This window comes from Hyperoodon ampullatus, assembly GCF_949752795.1.
Source record: "Hyperoodon ampullatus genome assembly, chromosome: 15".
NCBI lineage: Eukaryota > Metazoa > Chordata > Mammalia > Artiodactyla > Ziphiidae > Hyperoodon > Hyperoodon ampullatus.
The window spans coordinates 13,582,733-13,606,431 of NC_136928.1; the positions used below are offsets into that span (position 1 = coordinate 13,582,733).

Genomic DNA, 23,699 nt, shown 5'->3' on the forward strand with positions numbered 1-23,699 from the left:
ACCAGCCACATGTGGAGAGGGTGCCGGCTTCCTGGCGTCAGTGTGAGGACTAATGCAGAGGCTGGATGTCAGTGCCCAGTGCCGGGGGACACGGCACCCAATTCTCTGCACCTCTAAGGAGTTTTGTCTAATTTTTCCCCATCACACTGATTTATTCCCGTTTGATGCTTTGGCGTGACATGTTACACGCTGGGTTCTTCTTTTTGAGTCTTGCTTTGGTTTTTAGGTGCGCTTGCTGCCGTACCTCAGGAGGGAAGCTCCGGGCTCCAGAAGACAGCCTGGGTCTTAGCCTGTTTGTTCTATGACCGTCCTGCCCAAGAGGCCTCAAGTCATGACCCAGTTTTTGGAACTGGACTGGAGTGCACCTGTGGGAACACAGGACCCCACGGGTGGAGCTTCCCCTTAACTGGCCCGCTGCGTTTCATGAATCGATCACCTCTCACGCCTTTGACACAGACGATAAAAGCCAACCTTGACAACTGCAGGTCAAACAGAAGCAGGGCTCACCAATTCCTTGGCTGTTTCCCCTCGCCTCAGAGTCAGGGTGACGGATGCTCTCGTGCCCAAAGCAGGTTTCTCCCCCACCTCCCCCTGCTCTGATTTCTACCGAGTCCTGAAAGAGGAAGGAAGGAATGTGGCTCGCAGCTCTTGGGGCCGAGGGCTGGGGCCCACGGACAACCCCAGGGGAGCAGCATCACACGGTGACACATCACTCTCCTTTCCCTCCTCCTGCCTCAACTTTTAAATAGGAAAATAACCCTCAAAATGAAAGCAGTTGTGGTATCCACTTTCCTCTCCCTTTGTTGCTGATTCAAGGAGCTGCCTGCCTAATGAGAAAAGAAAGGATGCTGCAGCCAGACCAGCGCCCACAGAACACGGGTTGCACTGGGGTGTGCTCTTCCTTAAGAGGCTCGGGAGGGAATCATCTTCTTTTTTTTTTGCGGTACGCGGGCCTCTCACTGTTGTGGACTCTCCCGTTGCGGAGCACAGGCTCCGGACGCGCAGGCTCAGCAGCCATGGCTCATGGGCCCAGCCGCTCCGTGGCATGTTGGATCCTCCCGCACTGGGGCACGAACCCGTGTCCCCTGCATCGGCAGGCGGACTCTCAACCACTGCGCGACCAGGGAAGCCCAGGAATCATCATCTTGATCCCACGTTTCAATTGTTGTAACTGCTCTTAAGTGTCCCAGGGCCATTTATTTCCGTAGGGGCTGCAGAGGCTCCCACCTGTCTGAGTATAGTCAAGCCCTCCTTGGTTCAGCCTGTCCACCCTGTGTGACAAAAAGATCAGCCTGACAATAGAGGAAGAACAATAGATTTTTAGGTAACACACTTGTTAGCTTTGAGGTTGTTACCTTTGAGGTCGGGGAGGGGGGTGAGAGGGATGCATAGAAAAAATATTGAAGTAAAAAACAAAACAAAAAAAAAAGCGGTAGCTTGGGAGAAAAACATTATAGGCCAGCACGAAATACACACGTCTCCCCTTCGATGAGCTCGTGGATAAATTATGTACAACAGCCAAACCCCTGCAGCCATTTCTGAAAGACAGACGGGATTTTGCAACACTAGGGACACCCTACAACTCAAAGAAATGCTTGTGTCTAGGATGCTCTCATGATGACGTGTTGATACAAATAATGGGGGAAAGTCAGATGGACCAAATGCACGACACCACTGTCCTTTTTGAAATATGGCTGGTGAGACTGGGCACCATCGTTACGTTCGCAGGCACAGCTGGCCTGGACATATTACAGAAGGGGTTGTATTTCTCAGGAATCCTGTCTCAGAATATTCTTTCAGCTTTTCTCTCAATCCCTATGACAGGGCTCTGGGAACCAGGGGTCCTGCCCCAGTTGTCAAGCTTTAGAGAGCCCTGCTCTGGCATTCCTCTGTCCACAGCCTTCCCCACGGGGTAATGGGGGAGCGCCCGCCTGGAGCCCGCATCCCACTTCTCCAGCCCAAGTAGCTTGAGCTTCTCTCCTGGGAATGCTCTCCTCCTGGTGTGTGCACCCTGGATCCCTGGGCTGGCCAAGGGGAAGCTGTTGGGAGGGTTGTAGACAGACCTTGGGTGTCTAGGCTGGAGGATGTACACAGTGTGGAACGCAGCTGTGGGTAGGAAAGAGGGAGGTGGGGAAAGGGGACGCTTTTCCCCAGGCTGCAGAGTTCACAAAACTTCCAGGAGTCTGAAAATTCTAGATTCCCACCTGGCCTTCTGGATGAATAAAGCTACACATGCCATGGTGGGAGAACAGAGTATATTTTCTTCACTGCTTTGTAATCTTGTCTGGTACCCTCACTGTGGGTCCCCCACACAGTGCAGGCTCAGGCTAGAGAATAAGGACCCGGTGAGAAAATACAGGCTCACCCAAGCCTCTTCAAAGCCAGGTCCCCCATCCACCCCTGGAAAGAGGAAACTCATTCCCAGCTGAGTCTCCAGAATGGCAGGAAAATGTGGCTTTCACCTCACGTACCTACAGTAAAGATGAGGAAGCCAGCCTCCACGTTGGGGAGAAATGGGGAGGCTGACACCTGCCCCTAAACAGAAGGTTCTACCTGGAGGAGTGTGACCTGAGCACGTGCACATTGGGCACGCCAGAATATGGCGCTGTGCCCAGGAGCAGGGTCCTCCCTTGCTGAGGCCTCCCTGGCCCGGGAGGCGGGCATCCCACCTGGCTGGCTTAGGCCTGCCTCTCCCTGGGAGCCCCAAGGGCCAGGCTCCCCTGATGCCCATGCACAAGGTGGAAGACTGCAGGGGCTGTCCCTCAGCGGTCCCCTCTCACCTGCGAGTGACAGCCATGCTCGCGACACCCTTTGCAGAACTATCTGTCACTCGAGGCTTCTGAAGTCCCCCTCCCACCTCTTCTTCACAACATAACAGGGACGTGTTGAAAGAGAGAGAGAGGGCTGCGTCTTTGCAGAAGGAACTCCAGCTCTGCGTTCAGAATCAGCACAGAGCGGGAACAGGGGCTTTTAACTTCTTGGCAGCCAACAGGTGTAGCAGTTCCGGCCTCCTGCCCATTGAGATGCGCTGAAAGGGCGTGGAGCTGACCCTTGGGAGCCTCTGTGCCAGGCAAGGGTCCTGGCTTCCCTCTCCCTCCACACCCCCCCACATCTGCTCTGTCCTTGTTGCTGGCCCTGCAGTGCTTGCCTGTTCCTCCCTCAGCTCACAGGATCCGTTCCAGAGAGCAGGCAGGGCACGCGGGGCATATACCACACTCCCCTCCTCTGTGGCCACGAGCATGACAGGACCTCCGAGGTGCCTCTTCCCCCGGCAGACAGGCTCCAGTTCCCTGTAACTAAGTCTCAGTGCACTTCCTGCCTGAGTCCTGGGACCTCAGCACCTTCCAAAGGATGGGGACGGGGCCCGCTGCTCCTCCAGTGCAAACCCTCCCTTCAACCCCAACTGCCAGCGTCTCACTGCAGATCGGTCCTCTCACTTGCTGGCCACACTCACTGGTTTTGGGCTCTGCTCCCCACCCATCCCCACCCTGAGCCTCTGTCTCCAATGCAGCATGGCCCCTGGGCCAGGAAAATTCCCCTCAAGGGAGCCTGGGTCAGAGGGTCCCTCTCCAGCTCAGCCCCTCCACTGGCGTCCTACCGTCTACCCGGCAAAGGCCAAGCTCTGCAGTGCAGCGCTCAGCGCACCCAGCCCTCCCCAGCCCACTCTTCCAGGCTCGTCATCTCAATGCTCTTCCTGGCCTCTCCCCCAAAAGCCTCCCTTCTGGTGGAAGAGGGGCATTGGCATCCCCTGGACAAGCCTTTCACTTTACCACCTTCATCTTTGCCCACACCGTAGCCTCCTCCTGGAATGCACTGCCACACTTCCAACTCTGGGATCCTATTCACACTTCAAGACCCAGCACCAAGGGACCCTCTGTGAAGCCACCTTGGAGTCCTGCGACATCTGCCAACTACTGGTACCCCTCCCAGGCTCGGCAGCATCCACTTGCATGAGGGCGCGGTGTTCACACCTTATTCCCTCCCCTACTCCTAGCCCAAAGTCTACAAGTAGGAGGCACTGCCAACTTTGTAAGCAAATAAACTACACTTCTCTCCACTCCTTTGAAATCTGCAAGAACTCTGCCCACACAGGGGGAGAGCGTGGACCAGCAGAGCCTGCACTGCTAGAGGCAGGTAAAAGGCCAGTTTGGCCAGGCCCTGGGATGGGAACAGTAACAGGGTCTCACTGACGTCTGGGAAGCCTGGACCTAGTCTGAGCTGTGGGAACGAGACGCGGATAAACGGCGGCCAAGTTCTAGATGTGGGCAGTTCCTGTGAGGAGGCGGCAGCCGTGTGAGGGGCCGAGCCCTGCCTGCAGTGTCTGGGCCTCGGGAGGGAGGCTGTATCCCTCTCCCCATGCCTGCAGCATCACAGGCCCATTCGATCTTCCTTCCCTGGGTTCTTTCCCATGAAGCTGGTTGCAAAGGAGATCCATCTGTGGTCTTTGGCTCGGGTCAGGCTTGAAGTCACGAGAGGGAGCTCACTCATCACGGATTCTCTGGGAAGAGTCCTTTCAGCCCAGAGCAAGTGTGGTCATTCACCTGGGAAGCCATGAGGGCCTAGCTCAGCTGGACTCCTGTCTCTGGAACCCACAGTCTTCCCGCACGTGGGAAGCTGCCCGCCCTCAGATGCATGGGGTGTCCTCTCACTTATTCGATGTGGTCCCTGTCTCACCTTGACCAAGGAATGCTTCCTGGGGTCTGGTCCAGACCAGGAGGCAGAGTGAGAGGCAGCCATTGCTGGTGGCCATATCGCCCGATCTTCTCCCTGGCAGACAGCCTTCCCCGTGGGAGCGTCCCAACCACCTGCAGATCCCTCACAACTGCCAGGAAAGACAAGTCTGACAGTGATGCTCAGCTGGAGGTCACACCCCTCCCTGCCACTGATCCACCAAGAGAAAAGAAGTTGACAGAGTTTGGAAAACCAAGAGCTGTGGGCTCCAGGAGGGTCATGGACAGGACAGCCATGAGCCATTGCCCAGGGCCTGGCATCCACTCCGATGTTCCATTTTGAGGGATTCTCCTCTCAATTTAACATGATGCTTCTGCTCAGGACTGGGGTGTCTCTGTGGCTCCCAGGGCTCTCTGCCCTTCCCCTGTCTCAGCATCTCACTTACAAGCTCCAGGCCCCGCTCGTGCCCCAGGTCCAAGTGCAATCTCATCCCGTCCGGTCTCCCGGTGCGAGAGCCAACCCCTCCCTCGTCAGCCTCTGTGTTCCCTCCTACCTCACCCTTCACGTCTGATCACTCTCAAGGTCCCGTAGATCCCTTCCCTGTAACGTCTCTGGAACCCCACCCTCGGCCCCAGTCCTGCCGCCATCGCTTCTGAGTTCGTTCCCTCCCAGCTTCTTCCTGGACAGCCTCGCCCAGCCTCCGTGGTCACAATTCCCCTCCACACCACAGATAGAGGCCTCTCCCTAACGCCCCAAGCAGGCCATGCCTCCCCCTGCTCTGAATCTCTCCCAGACCCCCACTGACTGTGGAGGTGGACAGTGAAAGCTCCCGCACGTGGCCCACATGGGCCCTGCGGGACCCCAACTCCCACCCTCTACGTTTGCCCAGCATCCTGGATGCACCACACCACAGGCGCTTTCCCAAGTCACCCGTGCATTTCATGCCTCCCATTTTGCCCTTCCTTCTGCTTGTGATGCGCTTGACACCTACATACTAAAGGTAAATCTTGCCCATCCATCAAAAATCAAGGTCTCGGGGCTTCCCTGGTGGCGCAGTGGTTAAGAATCCACCTACCAATGCAGGGGACATGGGTTCGAGCCCTGGTCTGGGAAGATTCCACATGCCGCGGAGCAACTAAGCCCGTGCGCCACAACTAGTGAGCCCAAGTGCTACAACTACTGAAGCCCGTGCACCTAGAGCCCATGCTTTGCAACAGAAGTCACCACAATGAGAAGCCTGCGCACCGCAACCAAGAGCAGCCCGCGCTCACCACAAGTTGAGAAAGTCCACACGCAACAACGAAGACCCAGTGCAGCCAAAAGTAAATTTTTTTTTTTAAAGTAAAGCTAGGGCTTTCCTGGTGGCGCAGTGGTTGAGAGTCCGCCTGCCAATGCAGGGGACGCGGGTTCATGCCCCAGTCCGGGAGGATCCCACATGCCGTGGAGCGGCTGGGCCCGTGAGCCATGACCGTTGAGCCTGCGCGTCCGGAGCCTGTGCTCCGCAACGGGAGAGGTCACAACAGTGAGAGGCCCGCTTACCACAAAAACAAAACAAAACAAAACAACAACAACAAAAAAGTATATCGAAAAATATCACGGTCTCAAACACGGATCGCCTCACCTGGGACTTTGTGGGGAGCCACATGAACCCCACACACTGGCTGACGTCTCTCCCATGTTCTCCCAGTGCACCAGGTCTGGGGTAACTCTCATCCCAGCTGCTTGAGAGCAGGGGCCTTTCTTACTGGATATTCTATCCCCAGCACTTAACACACCTCCTGGCACACAGCAGGCCTTCAGCAGCACTTGCTGGCTGAGGATGGGTGGATAAAGGCGTGAACAAACAGTGTTCTCCATCAGTGTTGTTTCTGAAGGACAGCTGAGTAGACGCTGGACTCAGCTGGGGCTGCGGCCGGATTTGTTCTTCATGGGGAATTGGAGTTTGAGAGACAGAACAAGTCTCAACTTCCCCAGGACATCCTGCCATTTTGGTCGCAGAGTCCAAGGCACTGCCTTAATCCCATTCCTTAGGACCAACACGGTGTGCATGTTCCTTGCAAGAGGGAAGCCCAGAGCAAACCAAGGTCAACTGCTCGCAGCTGCAGCTGGTCCCGTGCAGCTGCAGCTGGACACAACTCTGGTGCTTAGGATGGAATCTGAGTGCCTCCTTAGTCTTTCGTTGCAAAAACCTTTGTAACAATGATCAGAAAAACTCAACCGTGTGTCCATGGCCTGGAACGGGTTTGCATACAATTTAATCTGTCTTAAACGTCTCAGGAATTAAGAACTATAACATAGGCACAAGGCAAGGGATTGCATCAAGAAACTGTATTACATATTTAAAAACAGCTATTTTGAACATTTGAAAAAGCCATTTTTTCTGCCATGTTATGTCTTCTTGGCTAACTCAGTCTTTTGGTTTCTGCACTTTTATCCTCCAGATCTCAGGAAGAAGAGGTTTGATGCCATCTGGACTGTAAGTCCTTTTGGCTGCCCTCTTGGACACAGAATCATTTTCACCTATAATTACAGAAATCTGTAGGAATGTATTTTATTTTCTAGGCTGCCAATTAAGAGGGAATTTCTGAGTAATTTTTAGGAAAAAAAATCCCAATAGATAGCTTCATCCATCTCTATTTACACTGATGTTACATAAAATTTCCCCACTGAGGATTCAACATGCACTTTGATGGACAGATCAGGGGTCCTGAGTCAGTTAGGGGAGGTGAAATACTGATGAAAACCTCACTTTTAGTTATCTGGTGATCCTTTCCCCAGGTAAAGTAGCATTTTATGCCACTTTGAGCATATATCAAAACTTGTTTAATGATTATATCTCAAAGGACTGAATGCTCTTTTTTTTCTTTTCAGTTCTCACGTTTCTAAGTAAAAGCCATCACGTTCAAGTTAATAGAGCATTATGTTTTCTCTGCAAACAAATTCCCATAATTCATAAACAAAGAGAAAGGTAAATTCATGAAGAGGAGACACAGCACTATTTTTCCACGTGACATTTGGATCTAGGTTAAAAATGATGTTTTTGTCTCTGGTGATTTATCAAACTCCAGATTTCATAAAAGATAAAGATGCACTGAAGAAGGAACACATCATCTTAATGCTTCATTTTGACACTCTGGGTCTCTAAAAAGCATGTATTTTGAAGCTCTCCCCTCCAGAAACTCAATCGTTTCCATGATTTACACAGTGAATTCTTGTTTTTCAAGCATACTTAAGTGAGAACATGCCAGGAGACACCTTGAAAGAAAATGGTCACATTTGAAACATACAGATTATTTATAGACAGAAAACTCAAAGAACTGAAAGAAAATCTGGTTGTCAACAGACAGTTGCTTTTTCTATGTTTTCTCTGTAGCTCATTTTGGGTTTTGTGTGGGTGGCTCATGTGAACTCAAAGGTTATTTGCTAAATGTTTTGTGAGATTAGAACATGTTGTCCTTTAAAACCTAAATGTAAGTTTATGTTTATTGCAAATATGTTCAACTTTAGACTATGGGATCATTTTTTAATATAGAAAATCATACCTAGAATTGCTATGATAAAACAAGATTTCCTAGGCTTCTATTTTTCATTCACAGTCTAGAAGGTCTTATTCTTAATCGTATTCCTAGCAGAAATCTCACAATATATAGAGTTATGCAGTGCAAATTTTTGCTTTTTCACCTTTTGGGTTAATTTCACCTGCCAACTTGAATGCTGATTAGCCTTATTTTGAAAATACTTAGGTACCAGGAGCTGGAAAGTCAGTGTGGACTATAGCTCAGGTCTTTGCAATTCATCATATAAGGTACATTTTTCGATCACACAGTGTACAAAGGAGCAAAAAAAAAACAACACCCCCTTTTTTTTTTTTTAAAAGGCAAGGCCGGTTTATTTTTCTTGCCTCTTTAGCAATGCTCAGCTACCAGATTCAGGTCCAACAAGCACTTATGAGCCCCACCAAATGGGCAGATGGCAGCAGTCTGCTGGATCTGAATCCCCCTTCTGCTGTGTGGCCCTGGGCAAATTATGTAGTCTCTTTGTGCCTCAGTTTCCTCAGAAGGAAACTGGGTAGATGGTGGTCCCTCCCTCATTGCCCTGGTGGGGGATTAAAGAGTGCTCATTAATCTCACACAAAGCCTGTGAGATAGAAAAGATAAGAAGCATGATTCAGAGACAAAGGCGGTGAGAAGAGCGAAAAGCAGCACAGGCCAACTTTAACCCAGGAAAGTATGTGCTCAATCAAACACAAAGAAAAACCCCCCGAAAGTTCAAGAACGCTAGAATGCCCATTCTTTGGTGTTCATCTGCAGGAAGGAAAGCCCTTGGGGAGTTGAGGGTGGGAGGACTTTTCTCAAAATCTGATGCTAATAAAAAGCCTTGGGGTCAGCCAGCCCCGGGGCGGAGTCCCGGCTCCACAACTTAGATATGTGTGATCCGAGGTGACTGTTCACCCTGAGCTGAGTTTCCTCAAGGGCTGTGTGAGGTTGTTGTGGAGACTGAAGAAGTGACAGGGTCCAGGCGCTCAGCAGGGCCCAGGCTCAGAGGAAGCACCGAATAGGCGGAGACAGAGGCCATCAGTCCAGTCAGCCAATATCCCGGGGCCCGGAAGGTGAGTGACATTTATTAGGGTCTGGGTCCAAGTACTGCGGCTAAATTCTGTCCCTCACGGGCCTCCACAAAACAAATATCCTCCAAGAGTCTGACCTGGCTTTTTCCTCGTCTCCCTCTTCTGAGCGCGACAGAATCTTCAAGGTCATCTATCATAAAACTATCTCATAAATTGTCACCTCCAGCAAAGAAGAGTGAGTTATCAGAGCCCTCTCGGGACCTCCTAGGTGACACACTCCCGGGGGCTGGGATGAGCAGGGTCCCCAGGGGTTCTGGCGAGGGTCGTGTGACAGCACTTCTTGGGAAGGCAGCACTTGGGGTCTTCGGGTCTGGCTGACACAGACCTCAAGTGCACCTACGTGGCCTGGGGCTTCAGGGAAGGAAACCCCGCATTATGAGGAAGGGAGCAGCCTGCGTGATGTCGCAGAAGAGATCTTCCTCCACTCACTGGAGCCCGGGAGCCACGCTTCCTCACGCCTGCTCTCCCAGGATGGGGAAGGCTTGGAATGTGGTCCAAAGTTGGGCGTCGGCATTTTAGAACTTTCTGTCTTCCTGTGTCTATTTGCTGATGAGGCACAAAATTTAAATCCTATGTGGCAAAGTTGCGCGCTCTGTGCAGGGTTTCCGGGCTTCAATGCTCAGGTTCAGCCAAACAAATTCTTCTTTTTAAGAGCCGTCACGTATGTGAGCACAGCACCCCCTACTCCAAACAGTCTCCACCCAGGTGCCTCCACTCTCTTCCTCTCTCTCTCCTTATACGTGCCGGTTCTCATGACCTCTTCTCCCCACGTGTTGCCGCCTCCTGGGTTCCCAAAGGGAGCCTCTCTATTGTCCCAGACTCTGGCATTAGGGACCCAGAGAGTCCCAGAGAGTGTGCAGGACATCCACGGGGGCCTCTCCCGGCCACCGCACCCTCTGACGTGGACCCATCAACTCCCAGTTGCCCCCTCTGCTCTCAGGAACAATGGGTCTGAGACGTGTCCCCCCATGTGAGGACAGAGAAAACGAGGCCTGAAACGGCCCTTCTCTTCTCCACTGTCGGAGCCTCCAAGATGCTGGTCTGTGGGGATCTAGCAGCAAATCGTACCTGCCCACCCTCGGCTCTCCAGATCCCTTCGCCTGCTTCCACCACCCACATGTTTAATGAGTGCCAGGCAAAGAGGAAGGTCAGCACCAGGGCAGGGGTACCCCAGTTCCACCCTCCATCGGAGGGAGCCTTCACGGCTCGCCGGGACTGCTCTAAAACTCCTGGGCCCGGCAGAGGATGCTGATGGGAGAGGAAGGCACACAGGCTGTCGCAGCCAAGGGAGCACCCATGGTACTCACCCTGCTCCCCCACCTGCCAGACCTCCATCTCCAGCGGTCACAGCAGAATATGGCAGAAGCTGTTATCCAAAGAATGAGATGTGCTGACTTTTTTTTTTTAAACCACTTTGTTGAGGTATGATTGACATACAGAAAGCTGTACATATTTGATGAGTTTAGAGATAAGTACACACCCATGAAACCATCTCTACTATCTATGCCATAGACATATCCATCACCTCCAAAAGTTTCCTCTTGCTCTCTTTGTTTATTATTATTATTTTTTTAACTTTTACATTTTTTTTACATCTTTATTGGAGTATTATTGCTTTACAATGGTGTGTTAGTTTCTGCTTTATAACAAAGTGAATCAGTTATACATATACATATGTTCCCATATCTCTTCCCTCTTGCATCTCCCTCCCTCCCACCCTCCCTATCCCACCCTTCTAGGTGGTCACAAAGCACCAAGCTGATCTCCCTGTGCTCTGTGGCTGCTTCCCACTATCTATCTACCTTACGTTTGGTAGTGTATATATGTCCATGCCGCTCTCTCGCTTTGTCACAGCTTACCCTTCCCCCTCCCCATATCCTCAAGTCCATTCTCTAGGAGGTCTGTGTCTTTATTCCTGTCTTACCCCTAGGTTCTTCATGGCATTTTTTTTCTTAAATTCCATATATATGTGTTAGCATATGGTATTTCTCTTTCTCTTTCTGACTTAGTTCCACCCCAGAGGTCATGTTTGCCCTTCAAGCTGGGAAGACTCAGGGTCTGGAGGGACTTCTGTAGTTAAGTGTAAGGGGATGACAAGTTCCTAAACTCACACCGGACTTTGGGATGAAGTTGTGGCATTTTATTTTTCTGTGCTTGCATATAAAGCAACGTGCATTCGAGGAGGTGATAAGTGTATTCCCGCAATTTCCTGGAAGATGAACACCAAAGCTAAAGCTAAATCAAGGTGAATGTAATTTGCATAAAGAATAGCCACATTAACGATGGGGAAGAAAATGCTGATCCCATGAATACTGGAAAAAGGACTCACGGATAAAATGCAGAAATAATGCTTTAATAATGCATGTGATCACATTTTTATTAACAAAGGACGTCTTGTTTGGAAGCAAATACATCCTTGAGACGAGTCTGAAATTAATCCTCCGATAGGCAGAAATCCACACTACTTATATATTCTAATTATAGTTACAACCTGCACTTAATGCAAACATTCTAAACTCTTCGTCACTTTATTAAGAACCAGAAAAGGGACTTCTTGAAGCATAATGAGAGCTGCTCACAAGCTTTGAGAAAGAGAACGAAGAGATAATTCTGCATAGAGCTGGAGAATGCTGGATGTAATTTATTTAATAAAAGTGCTTAGTGTCTCTTTTTTGGTTTAGGAATTGGTACACCCTTAGGGGTTCAGACAGTACCATGCTTCAGCACTGCTATTTCTAGGGCAAGATAAAAATGTGTATCAGAGAAAAGTAATCATTTATCATCGTAATGGTTACATCCCACTTTAGAAACCACTAGAGACTGCTTAACATTTTTATTTCCAACATGGTTTTCTTGAGTCTTCAGGTGACAAATGGAAACTGATGCCAGAAGGCTTTTTTTCCGTTTGTTCCTTATAAAAATGGCTAGACGTGGAGTTCATTTTCATCTGGGGTGACACTCAGGTCTGTGCTTTCGCAGCCTGATGCTTCCCTTCCCGCTTTGTGTGATTCCTTCAGAAGTCTCCAAAGGCAACATCTGGGTCCAGTCAAAGAAGACAGATGGGCTCCTTCTATCTCCTCTCCCGGCCCCTGGAGACCTCTTCCGGGGCAGGGGCGGGGTTGGGGGGGGTGTTCTATTCGAACGTAATGACAGGCTGACTAAATTTTTCCTGGGTAGTGTGTTCAGGGCATTCCTACCATTAGAACCCATTCTGTATCCTTACAGACCTCCTCATTATGGATGGATTTCTCTTTTTCAAAACATTCCTAGGATTTCTAGATGCTGTCATTGAGTCCTATTATTTTTCTTGTTATTCTTATGATTTTCCTTCTGTGACTTTCTACGGCCAGATCGTCTTCATCTGTCGTGGAACTGGAGGCCAATTTCCTAAAAATCATCCCTCTTGCTTACCATGGTTATTAACCAATAAAAGATTCAGAATCAATCTGGATTTCTTTGGTGCTGTGGCCACATCAAATCCTTGACATTTCTTCCTGGTGTTAAGACTTCATACATTGGAACCTAACCCATTTAATCTTTCTCTGTTTCTTCCTCTTAAGAAAAAGGATCTAAATGTTCCACTTTGGTTATGGGAACTAAGGTTTTTGTAGATTAGTAATTAACAGTAAGAAAAAAAGTTTTATTGAACACTAACCATGGGTCAGGTGCTAAGGTAAGGGCATTCAAGTATCTTCTCAATGCCCCCCCCCGAGGTAAATATCACATTATCTACATTTTGTAAATGAAGGTGAGACCTGGAGTCCACAGGGTTCATCCTTGTGTCCCAGGAAGGGCAAGAGCTGGTGAGTGCACGGGATCCCAGAGGGAGGAGCCCAGGTGCTGGGGCCATAGCACCCTGGAGAACTGAGCCATAAAGGTACACAAAGTGGAGGAGAAGGCCTGGGACATACTCGCCTTCCATAATGGTGTCTTGAGCATTACTTCATATCCCGGATAAGTTTCAGCCTGATCAACAAATCTGGAAAAATAACCCACTGACAGAAGAGGGGTGGTTTACCTAAATTTCCTAGGGGTGAGGGAGGTGCTGAGAGCACCAAGACAGTCCAGGAAGCAAGCCCCCATGGGTTCCGGAATCCGTGGCAGGCAGGTCAGCATGGAGCTCAATCCCGCTCCCTCACCCCAAAGAGCTGTCCAGATGGTCCAGCCTCGGCACCTTCTGATGATAACTGAATCCCACGTGGAGATGTCCCCACAGAGAGGATGGAGCATGCGCGGGGACTCAGCAGTTGGGTTTGGGTTTGTGATGCGTGAACTTGCATTCTGGTTTCTGTATCTGTCCCTCTTGAGTTTGATTAAGGAGCATCCATTCCCTGGAGCCTCATATACGGTGGGTGTACAGGCAGATTAAAACTCCTGAATCTGCAAACCAAGGAACCCAATCCTGTACCTTACTGACCCACAGGGGAGGGAACGTTTCCTTTACCTTCTCGGACCCTCTCCTTCCTCCTTCTTCCTCTGCCCCAGGGAGCAGAAGGTAGAAATCAGAGTCTGGGGTGTCAGTGAGGCCATCGTTATCACAGGGTGTGGTCACTGTGTTTAAAGGCTGGCCCTGGAGGTGGTGCTCCTGGCAGCCTCCCGGACCCCGTGAAGAGCCTGTGCTCTTGGAAAGTTCACCTGAGCACGTGCACACTCACCTGAGCTCCTCATTCCAGTCCTTACTCTTGAGCCCTATGCCATGAGGCTCACCAGGGTCCCAAGCACTGGACCGCACTCAGAGGAAGGGGAGAGGCCTGACTCCGTCTATACTGAAACTACTCACTCCAATCCAGCTCTTGTCGGCTCTGAGCGAGGGTCCTGGGCACCCCCACAGCCATTAATAACGTGGCACTTTGCTCCTCCTGAGCTGCCTGGTGCCCAGCTCGGGGGCTGGGCAGGAGGCAGGCAGTCCTGGATTGATGTCTTGACTCTTAGCAGAGCCCATCAAGGAATTCCAGCCCCGAGACAGCGCCCAGGGATGCGATAGGACCAGCAGCCTGGCCCAGGAGCTGAGGTGGTGACCAAAACCTAGTCCTGCCTTCTGGGAGCCAGTGGTGCCCCTGGTGTGATGGAAAACTCCACACAGCAAAAACGCAGAGAGCGCCTTCCCCTTATCACACTTTCCCCCATGGAGAAGGGCATAGGGATGAATAAACAAATGACTCTTGAGGTTAAACAATAATTTCAAGAATAATTTGCCATATCTTCACGGATCTCACTCTGTTTTCAATGTTTCATCTTACTTTACGTGATTTTGGTGTTCTGAGGCCAAAATGAACATTCATACTTCCTCACCCTCAGCACGCTGATGCTTTGGACTGGATTGCTCTTTGCTTCGAGGGGGAGGGTGCTGTCTGGTGTGGTGTCCCTGGCCCCTACCCGCTAGCAACCCCTGCTCAGATGCAACAACGAAAAATGTCTCTAACTGTCACCAAACGTCCCCTGGAGGGCGCGATCCCCTCTGGTTGAGAACCCATAGCTTTAAAAGGTGGTACTAGTCCTTGCTAATTTGGGGGTTAGGTTTGAGTAGTTTCGGTACTTGAACTTCTTCAGGCAGTGATCCCATTAAAACACCCTCACTTTACCCACCCCCATCCCGTCTGTTTATTTGGGAATGACAGTCACCATTGGGCAGAGGGCCACTGCTGAGGGGCCAACATTTAGCCGGCTGGCTCCTGGTGAGTTTAACATTAGGTTTTGTGGGTGTCATTTGGTCAGTGTTCCTAGCACGTTGGGCGTTATTTGGGGACCCTGAATTCAACACAAGGGCTCAGACCAAAGTGGGGACTGTCCTTTCTCTGCAGAGTCGGAGTCCCAGATAACCCAGAAGTCACTCAATCCCAAATATTTGACAAGAGCCCACTGACCTCTGTGAATGTGTGCCAGAGACAGGCAGGGGATGTGGTGAAGACACGAGTTCCAGGCACTGAAAAAGTCCTCCTTCTCGGTTGTCACCTGCCAAACTGACAGAAGAAAAATAACTGCTGATGATATTCTGAGAGAATCGAACTTCCTAGCAAGGCAGATGGCAGATAATGCACATTTCAGTACAACCATTAAGCGGGGGTATGTTGCACGCAAGACTTACTGTAGGCTGGCCTCTGTCACCCCTAAAAGCTATTCGTTAGATGGAGAGATGCCATAAACATACTGTGAGTCCAGTTTATGTGTTTCTATTAATTCCTCACACATACCAAGCATGGCCACCACCAGTTGCCAATTCTTGAGCCCTGACAGGCATCGGAGAAACAATTTGAAGGCGAGGGACACAGAACGTGAGAGGTTTTTAATCAGGTCACTCCATGCCTGGAGAACTCTAAATACCAGAACGAACTACTTAAATCTAATCTGCAACAGAACCGACCCACCTTCCCTTCCCCCTCCCCCCACTGTACTCAGGTACTACCACATGTTTTCAAATTCTTTCTTTTCTTTTTTCTCTTCTTTTGTCTTATTTTCTTTTTCTTTTTTCTTAAAATTCTGCTTAAAAGCTTTTGCTTGAAATTCATTTCCTGACAGTTCTGGAGGCTGGAAGTCATCAGGGTGCCAGCACGGTCAGGTTCTGGTGAGACTCTTCCTGGCTTGCAGAAGGCTGCCTTTTTTCTATTTTCACATGGCAGAGTGAGAGTGGTCTCTTTCTCTTTTTATAAGGAAACTCATCCCATCATGAAGTTCCCACCCTCATGACCTAATCTAACCCTAATGGCCTCTCAAAGGCCCCATCTCCAAATGCCATCACATTGGGAATGAGGGCTTCAACACATGAATCTGGGGCGGGGGGCAGAGTCGTTCAGTCCATAACAACATTCCTTTTGATTTTCATTATAGAAATGTATGTACAGATTCTTAGAGGAATCCTGTAATTGAAAGACCATGGACTTTGGGGCTTGAGAGATAAAAGTTGAAACTATAGCCCCATTACTATCCACCTTTGTGGTTAGGACAAATTATTTCACTTCTGAGCCATTAAAAATGTTTTTTTTTTTAATTTAGATATAACTGACAATAGCAATATGTTAGTTTCAGGTGTACAACATAATGATTCAATATTTGTGTATATTGCAAAATGATCACCACCATAAGTCTAGTTCACGTCCGTTCACCATAGTTACAAACATTGTTTTTTCTTCTGATGAAAGCACAGGGACTATAGTTAATAATATAACTGCTTGTATATTTGAAAGTTGCTGAGAGTAGATCTTACAAATTCTCATCAAATTGTTTCTTGAATGCCTGTCACGTCTGCAGCATTGGCATTTGGTAGTGGCCATATTTGACATGTGTGGGGAATGAGCATCAAGATGGAAATTAGACTCACAGGACATTTATGTCATTTATTCATCTAACGAGTAGCTTTTTTTCAGCTCTACTCTGTGTAAGATGGGCTTTGGGTGACTCTAATGAAGGAAGTTGTTTGCATTATTTTGTTGTTTAATCAGAGGGAAGTGAAGAACTATGACTGGAATAAAATAAGAATAAAGAAAATACACAGAAAAGAGAAAAAGGTGCCGAATCACAAAGCTGGCAGTTACAGTCATTCCGGGAAGGCAGATTCTTACCTGACCAGAGCAGAGTGTGAAATCTGGCACTCTGCCTTTTTTTGTTTCTTCTTGCCTTTGTTTTCCCCCATGGAGAAGGGCAATGACACTGCAGTTAGCACTGAGTCTACACTTGGAGGCTGAACCAGAGTTTGATCTTCTGGTCTGCTCTCCTTGACCACTTGATCGTGGGATGGAATGTGCCCCTACACCTCTCACAGGCCTCCCTGCCTAGGGTGGGGGACAGCACCCTCCCCCTCGAAGCAAACGGAACGGCTTGGTATTTAAACTTTCAGCAATTCTCTCTGCTCAAAGAAATAACACTCAAGTAGAAAGCTAGACTCTCTGTATCTGCTTCCCATTTGCTTCCAACTCATACCCCGAGTCCTCTGGTTGGAAGGTCACCTGCCTTCCCCAGCTCCCCAGTTCTTCCAGGGCCTGGAGGATGGACTCCTTTGTAGAAGTCCTCCTGTAACAGAGAGCTTTGTGCTCCAGTGGAAAAACTGGCAGCACAGAAAGCCTCTACCCATGTATAATTTAGCATGATTACCTGGGGCGGCAGGCACAGCTCAGAGGACCATGTCACATGCGCCTCGGGGTCCCCACCTAAAACTGGGGCACCTCATGACAGTGGAGGGAGAGGATAATGTCTGTCTTGCTGCCTGCATTGGTGTCACCATTACAACTGAAAAGACACAGTGGAGATAGGCGATTCTCAAAGGAACAGTCCACAGAACATCTCTGGCAGAGGCGAGGACAACAGCTGGTCAAACACACTCACGGTCCTGACACTCCCATCACACTGCAGAGGAAAATGCCAGGAAATCCATGCTGAAGCCCAGTGGACAGGGTCTCCTAAACATGCATCAGCTGCTCTCCACCGCTGCATGGGAAGGAGAGAGGGAGGATCAACTATAATGTGGATGTGTCCAGGTAAAATTGTGGACACTTTTAGATTTTTTTAAGTCCACGTGTAAAGTAAGTTTTCACGGGACTGATCAAGAGAAAAGCAGGGACAGAAAACTGGCCGGACCACATGGAACCCTGCTTGAAGAAAGGACATCACATGGAAAAAGCTTGCAGAGGGACTTTTGCAAAACTGGCTGTGGCTTAACCCCTCCGACAGGATGAGGCAGAACTAAAAAGCAAGTTCAAGTTAAGGGGAAAGAGGCCCCTTGAAGACCTGCCAACCAGCTCCTGGGTGCTTTTCCTTACATGTCAACATCACTGTGCTGCTGCAGGACCCACTCGAGAAGGCTCACTGTAACCTCATCCTTGCTGGCAAGTGGCCCCTGGCACTGGCCACTTCCCAGATAGAAAGCCTGGTACGACTCACCCCCCACTGGACAGCACCCAGGACTTGGAATGTGTCGATAGGAAGGCAAATTTACGAGGGCAGATGCCCAGGAAAGCAACCGACTGAGAAGCCTCTGGTCCCTTGAGTTAGTTGATTGGCAGGAAGTAATAGGCTGAAGCCAACTGAGGGCTGCACAGTGGTCCACATGCGTAGGCAGGGTGGCCTTTGAGAGGTGTGTGGGGCACACTCCATCCCATGATCAACTGGTCAAAGCGAGCAGACCAGAAGATCAAACTCTGGTTCAGCCTCCAAGTGTAGACTCAGTGCTAACTACAGAGTGTCACTGTCCACAATTGTAACCCCACTGACAATTGCCTTTGCAATGCACAGAAAGTTTAAATTTACTTATTGCACAAAAACATTGTAAAACAACAGAAATCAAATATCTAGCCCTCCAACGTTACAAAATCTTAACATGAGGTTTTAGGAGAAAGGATTTTAAATATGGCATGGTTGTGTTTACTTCAAGTGGTAGAGCTGTTCCTGAAAACTTGTGTGTAAATTAGCCTTATGCAAAACAAACTCTTCTTAAAATGCACCAGGTAACAGACACTGTTTTAAGCCCCTTATTTGCATTTGCTCATTTAGCTTTCAGAAGCCCTGCAGGTAAGCATTATTGATATCTTTTATTATCTTCATTTTGCAGGTGGAAAACTGTGACACAGAAAGGTTGAGGAACTTGCCCAAGGCTGCAGAGCTGGGTTTGGACTGGGTATCCAGCTTTCTGAGCCCACGTTCCTAATCACAGGGTACACTGCCTCCCAATGGACTCATGGGGAGTTAGTTCCCTGGCCAACACCTGTCCTTCCCAAATACACAGTTTATAAAGATGTATTGTCACATCTGGTCAGGTTTGGTGTGAACCACACCCCACACTTAAAGCCTCTAAGGGAAATAAATGCTTATTTCCTAATAAGTCATCATACAGCTAAGACAAAGCTGAACTCATAAAGAAACCCCTGCTGCCTCATCTTTGGTGGATGCCCGTATCCATTCCCCCTTTTTCTTTCCTAGAAACACCCCCAATAGCTTTGGGTAGCAATATACCCAGTTAAAAACACTTAACTCCCTACAGAGGATCTACAAAAAAGCCTCAGCTAACGTCATATTTAATAGTCAAAGACTGAGTGCTTTCCCCCTAAGATCAGGAAGAAGATGAGGCTGTCCATTATCTCCACTTCTATTCAACATTGTACTGGGGGCCCTGGCCACAGCAATAAAGCAAGAAAAAGAAATTAAAGGCCTAGAATTTGGAAATGAGTAAGTAAGACAGTGTTCATACAAAAAGATGTGATGTTTTATGTAGAAAATCCTAAGGAATATATAATAAAGCTACCAGGACTAATAAGCCAATTAAGGAAAATCACGAGATACAGGACTCTGATATACAAAAGTCAATTGTATTTCTGTATTCTAGAAATGAACAATGGGAACTTGAAATTTCAATGCTGTTGCAGTAACATCAAACATATGACATATTTACGGACACCTTTTACAAAGTACTTGCAATATCTGTACATGAAAACTGAAAAAAATGTTGCAGAAGGAAATTTAAAAGGAGCACCTAAATAAAGGGAGAGATATACGGTGCTTGGGGGTCAGAGAACTCCATATTGCTAAGACATCATTTCTTTTCACCTTGATCTACAGATTCAACAAAATGCCAGTCAAAATCCCAGCAGATATTTTTGTAGAAATTGAGAAGTTGATTGTAAAACATATGGAAATACAGAGGACTTAGAATAGTCAAAACAATTTTGAGAAAAAAAAAAAAGGTGGACGATTCACTAACAGATTTCAACACTTACTATAATGCGACAGTAAACACAACAGTGTGGTATTGGGATAAGAATGAAATGTAGATGAACGGAAAAAGGTAGAGAGTCCAGAAATCGAGCCACACATGCATGTTCAACTGATTTCCAGCAAAGTCACCAAGGTAATTGAATGAGGAAAAAACAGTCTTTTCACCAAATGGTGCTAGAACAACTGAATAAGCCACATGCAAAAACAAACAAATGAATCTCACCCTTACTTCACACCATATACAAAAGTTAACTCCAAGTGGATCATGAACCTAAATGTAAGAGATAAATCTACAAAACTTCTGGAAGAAACTATGTGAGAAAATTGTAGTGATGTTGGGTTAGCTGAAGATTTCGTGATACATGACACAAAAAGGTTGAATTTCACCAAAATTAAAATTCTGCTCTTTCTGACACTGTTAAGAAAATGAAAACATGGGTAATGGATTAAGAGAAAATATTTGTGAATCACATATATAATAAAGGGCTTCCATACGGAATTTATAAAGACAACTTACAATTCAATAGTAAGAAAACAAAATCCAGTTAAACAAACAGGCGAGAAATTTGAACAGACACTTCACCAAACAATACAAACGAACGGCAAATAAACACATGAAAAAGATTTGAGAAATGCAAATCAAGACCACGATGAAATACCACTCTACACCCACTAGAATGGCTAAAATGAGTAAGACAGGCAATGTTAAATACTGAGGATGCAGGGCAACTAAAAGTTATTGCTGTTGGGAATGCAAGTGGTTCAGCCACTTTGGAAGGCAGTTTGGCAGTTTCTTATAGAGTTAAACATATACCTACTATGAACCCAGCCATTCCACTCCTAGATATTTACAAAAGATAAATAAAAACATATGTCCATACAAAGACTTGCACGAGAATGTTCATAGAAGCTTTGTTCATACTAGCAAAACTGGAATCAATCCACATATCCACCAACTGGTTAATGGATAAACAAATTGTAGTGCATCTGTACCAAGGAACAGTACCCCACATTAAAAAGGAACACCCAACGACTTGGATGGATCTCAAAAGCATTTTGTTAAGTGACAGAAGCCAGATATAAGAGACTATGCACTATGCTATTCCATTTATATTATATTATAAAAAAGGCAAACCTACAGCAAAAGAAAAATTAATGTTTTCCAGGAGTCAGAATCAGGGGAAGGGATGAGACGAAAAGGGGCACAAAGAAATGTTTTTGGGGTGATGGAAATGTTCTATTGTGGTGGTGATTATAGGACCATATGCATTCGTCAAAGCTCATTGATAAAACACTTGAAATTGGTGAATTTTAATATATAAAAATCATATATATTATTTTACAATATATATAATATATTTATAATTATATTTATATATACATAAAGTAAAAAGCTGACGTTTTTTAAATGCTCACCTCCCCAGACTCCTTTGCAACCAGGGTTAGACACAGGACCCCCACGGCCAATGAAAGTAGGCAGAGGTTTACTGGGTGGTGCTTCTGTGAAAACTGTTTTCCTGATACGAGGGAGCCTGAGATGGCATGTACCTTCTTCTCTTTGTCCTTTTTCTAGTTTCCTGCTTGGAACTCAGCCATCTTGTGGGTGTAAGAACAGTTAAAAGCCACACTAAGGAGTTGTATTAGTTCCCTAGAGGTGCCGTGACAAATCACCACCATTTTGATGACTTAAAACAACAGACACTTATTCTCTGACAGTTCGAGAGGCTGGAAGTCCAAAATCTAGGTATGGGCAGGGCCATGCTCCCCCCAAAGGCTCTAGGGGAGAAGCCTTCCTTGCCTCTCCTAGCTTCTGGTGGTTGCCAGCAACCTTTGCATTCCTTGGCTTGTGGACAAATGACTTGAATATCTAATATCTGCCTCCATCTTCACAAACCATTCTCCTCTGTGTCTCTAGGTCTCTCCTTTTCCTGTCAGGACAACAGTCATATTGGAGTAAGGCCTACCCTACTTCACTACGACCTCATTTTAACTTGGTTACATCTGCAAAGACCCTATTTCCAAATAAGGTCCCTTTTATAGATACTGGGGGTTAGGACTGAACATATCTTTTGGAGTGGGGGGGTACACAATTCAACTCACAAAAGGAGGGCAGAAGGGGAAGATAGCAAGAGCAAGGGCCCAGCTTTAGCCGTGGACTCACAGCACCTGCCTTCTGCATCCTTTGGGCTTCCGTCTTTTTTTTTTTTTTTAATTAGTTCATGTCTTTTATTAACCAATCCTAGCCAGCCATGTGGAGATCCTTCTTGTCCTTTCAGATGTTTGAGGTCTCCTGCTAGTGTTCAGTAGGTGTTCTGTGAGAACCGTTCCATTTGCAGATGTGTTTTTGATGTATTTGTGGGTGGAGGTGAGTTCCACATCTGTCTACTCCGCCATCTTGATTGGAGCCCCTAGGCTCCTGTTTTGGCAGCATTTAAAGCATTCCTCCCTTGGTACTCAGCCCCAAATCCATTTGCTATGCCCTTTGAATTTGTTTTCGGTGCTCACTCTTAAATTACCCTCTTCCTTTTAATCTTACTGTGGATAGAGGGTGGAATCAGGTGGAAAAAAGAGTCCAGTCCTGACCGATAACCATACACATTCGCTGAGCTTGGATATCAGATTCTACGACACACTTCAGGTACCACGTGTCTTAAATTATGCCCATCCAATACGGAGAACAATACAATATGCAGTTACTTAAACAATTTATATGAAGTAAAGTAGGTCAAACAATGAATTTTTCCTCACTTTCCACTTTTCTCCCTCAGGAGAGCTGCTCCCACTGTCCTCAGCAGCCCACCCCCTAGACTTGTGAGCCCTTGTCCAGGAGGGAGTAAAGCCTGTACCTGCCCAGCAGATGATCACCTCATAAAGTAATGGAAATGGTGCACCCCAAATCATCCAGGCCGCAGAGTCTTTTTCTTCTCCTTCTTTTTTCTCTTCTTTTCCTTCTCTGTAGTAGGCAGAGCCTGTGGCCTGGCTTCGCCAGACCTACCCTGCCTCCAGCACATGCTCACCTGGCCTCGCCTCTGTTTTGCTGTAGATCCCTCTGTAGCCCGTGTGCTTCCCACTCAGCCCTGGCTGGGGAGGCTGGGGTCTCCCTGGGTCCGGTCTGCATCTCTCTCTGAGGGCACCCTTGGTGTGGCCAGAGCACGAGGCTTCCGCCGCCATCCCCACGAGGCCAGTCCTCACCTACTCAGCCCACACCTCCACCTTCCTGCCTCTCCCCATTTGACTTTCTGTCTTGTCTTTGTGTGTGGGGGCGGGGGTGGGTGGGTGTGTAGTCCATATATATATTTCTGCCTTCCAGTATTTTTTAATATCTATCTTTTTTTCACCTTTCTGTATTTCTCTCCCGAAATGACTCCTTTCTCTCTTTTTTGGTAACCTTACTTCACCACTTTTCCCTTGTCTATATTTTTAATGTTTCTGGAGTTTTCTGCCTTTCTGTATTTTTTCTATTTTTCTGGGCTTTTGTTTTTCTATTTTTTTCTCTCCTATCATATTTCTATGTCTGCATTTCTGTCTTTTTTCCTGTGTCATTTGAGCTGTCTTTTCTCCTGTCCCCTCTGTCCCTCTTTCTTTCTGTGTTTGTCCCCCATGTTATTTCTCCCTTTTCTCCTCAGGTTTGTTTCCAGATTAAGCCTGGTTCCCTCTGGGTGGCTGTGAGCAGAGGACCCCCTTCCCGCCACCTGCAGCCTCT

The 23,699-nt window shown here is 47.8% G+C and overlaps 1 protein-coding gene across 1 annotated transcript in view; it reads right to left on the reverse strand.

Annotated features, from left to right (window-relative positions):
• Window positions 1-23,699, reverse strand: part of ACOXL (acyl-CoA oxidase like) — a gene marked incomplete at its 3' end in the record, with an annotated part of 362,800 nt that overhangs the window by 56,884 nt on the left and 282,217 nt on the right. The window contains 1 exon segment of the mRNA XM_079720397.1: window positions 15,163-15,250. Coding sequence (XP_079576523.1) covers window positions 15,163-15,250 — 88 coding nt within the window.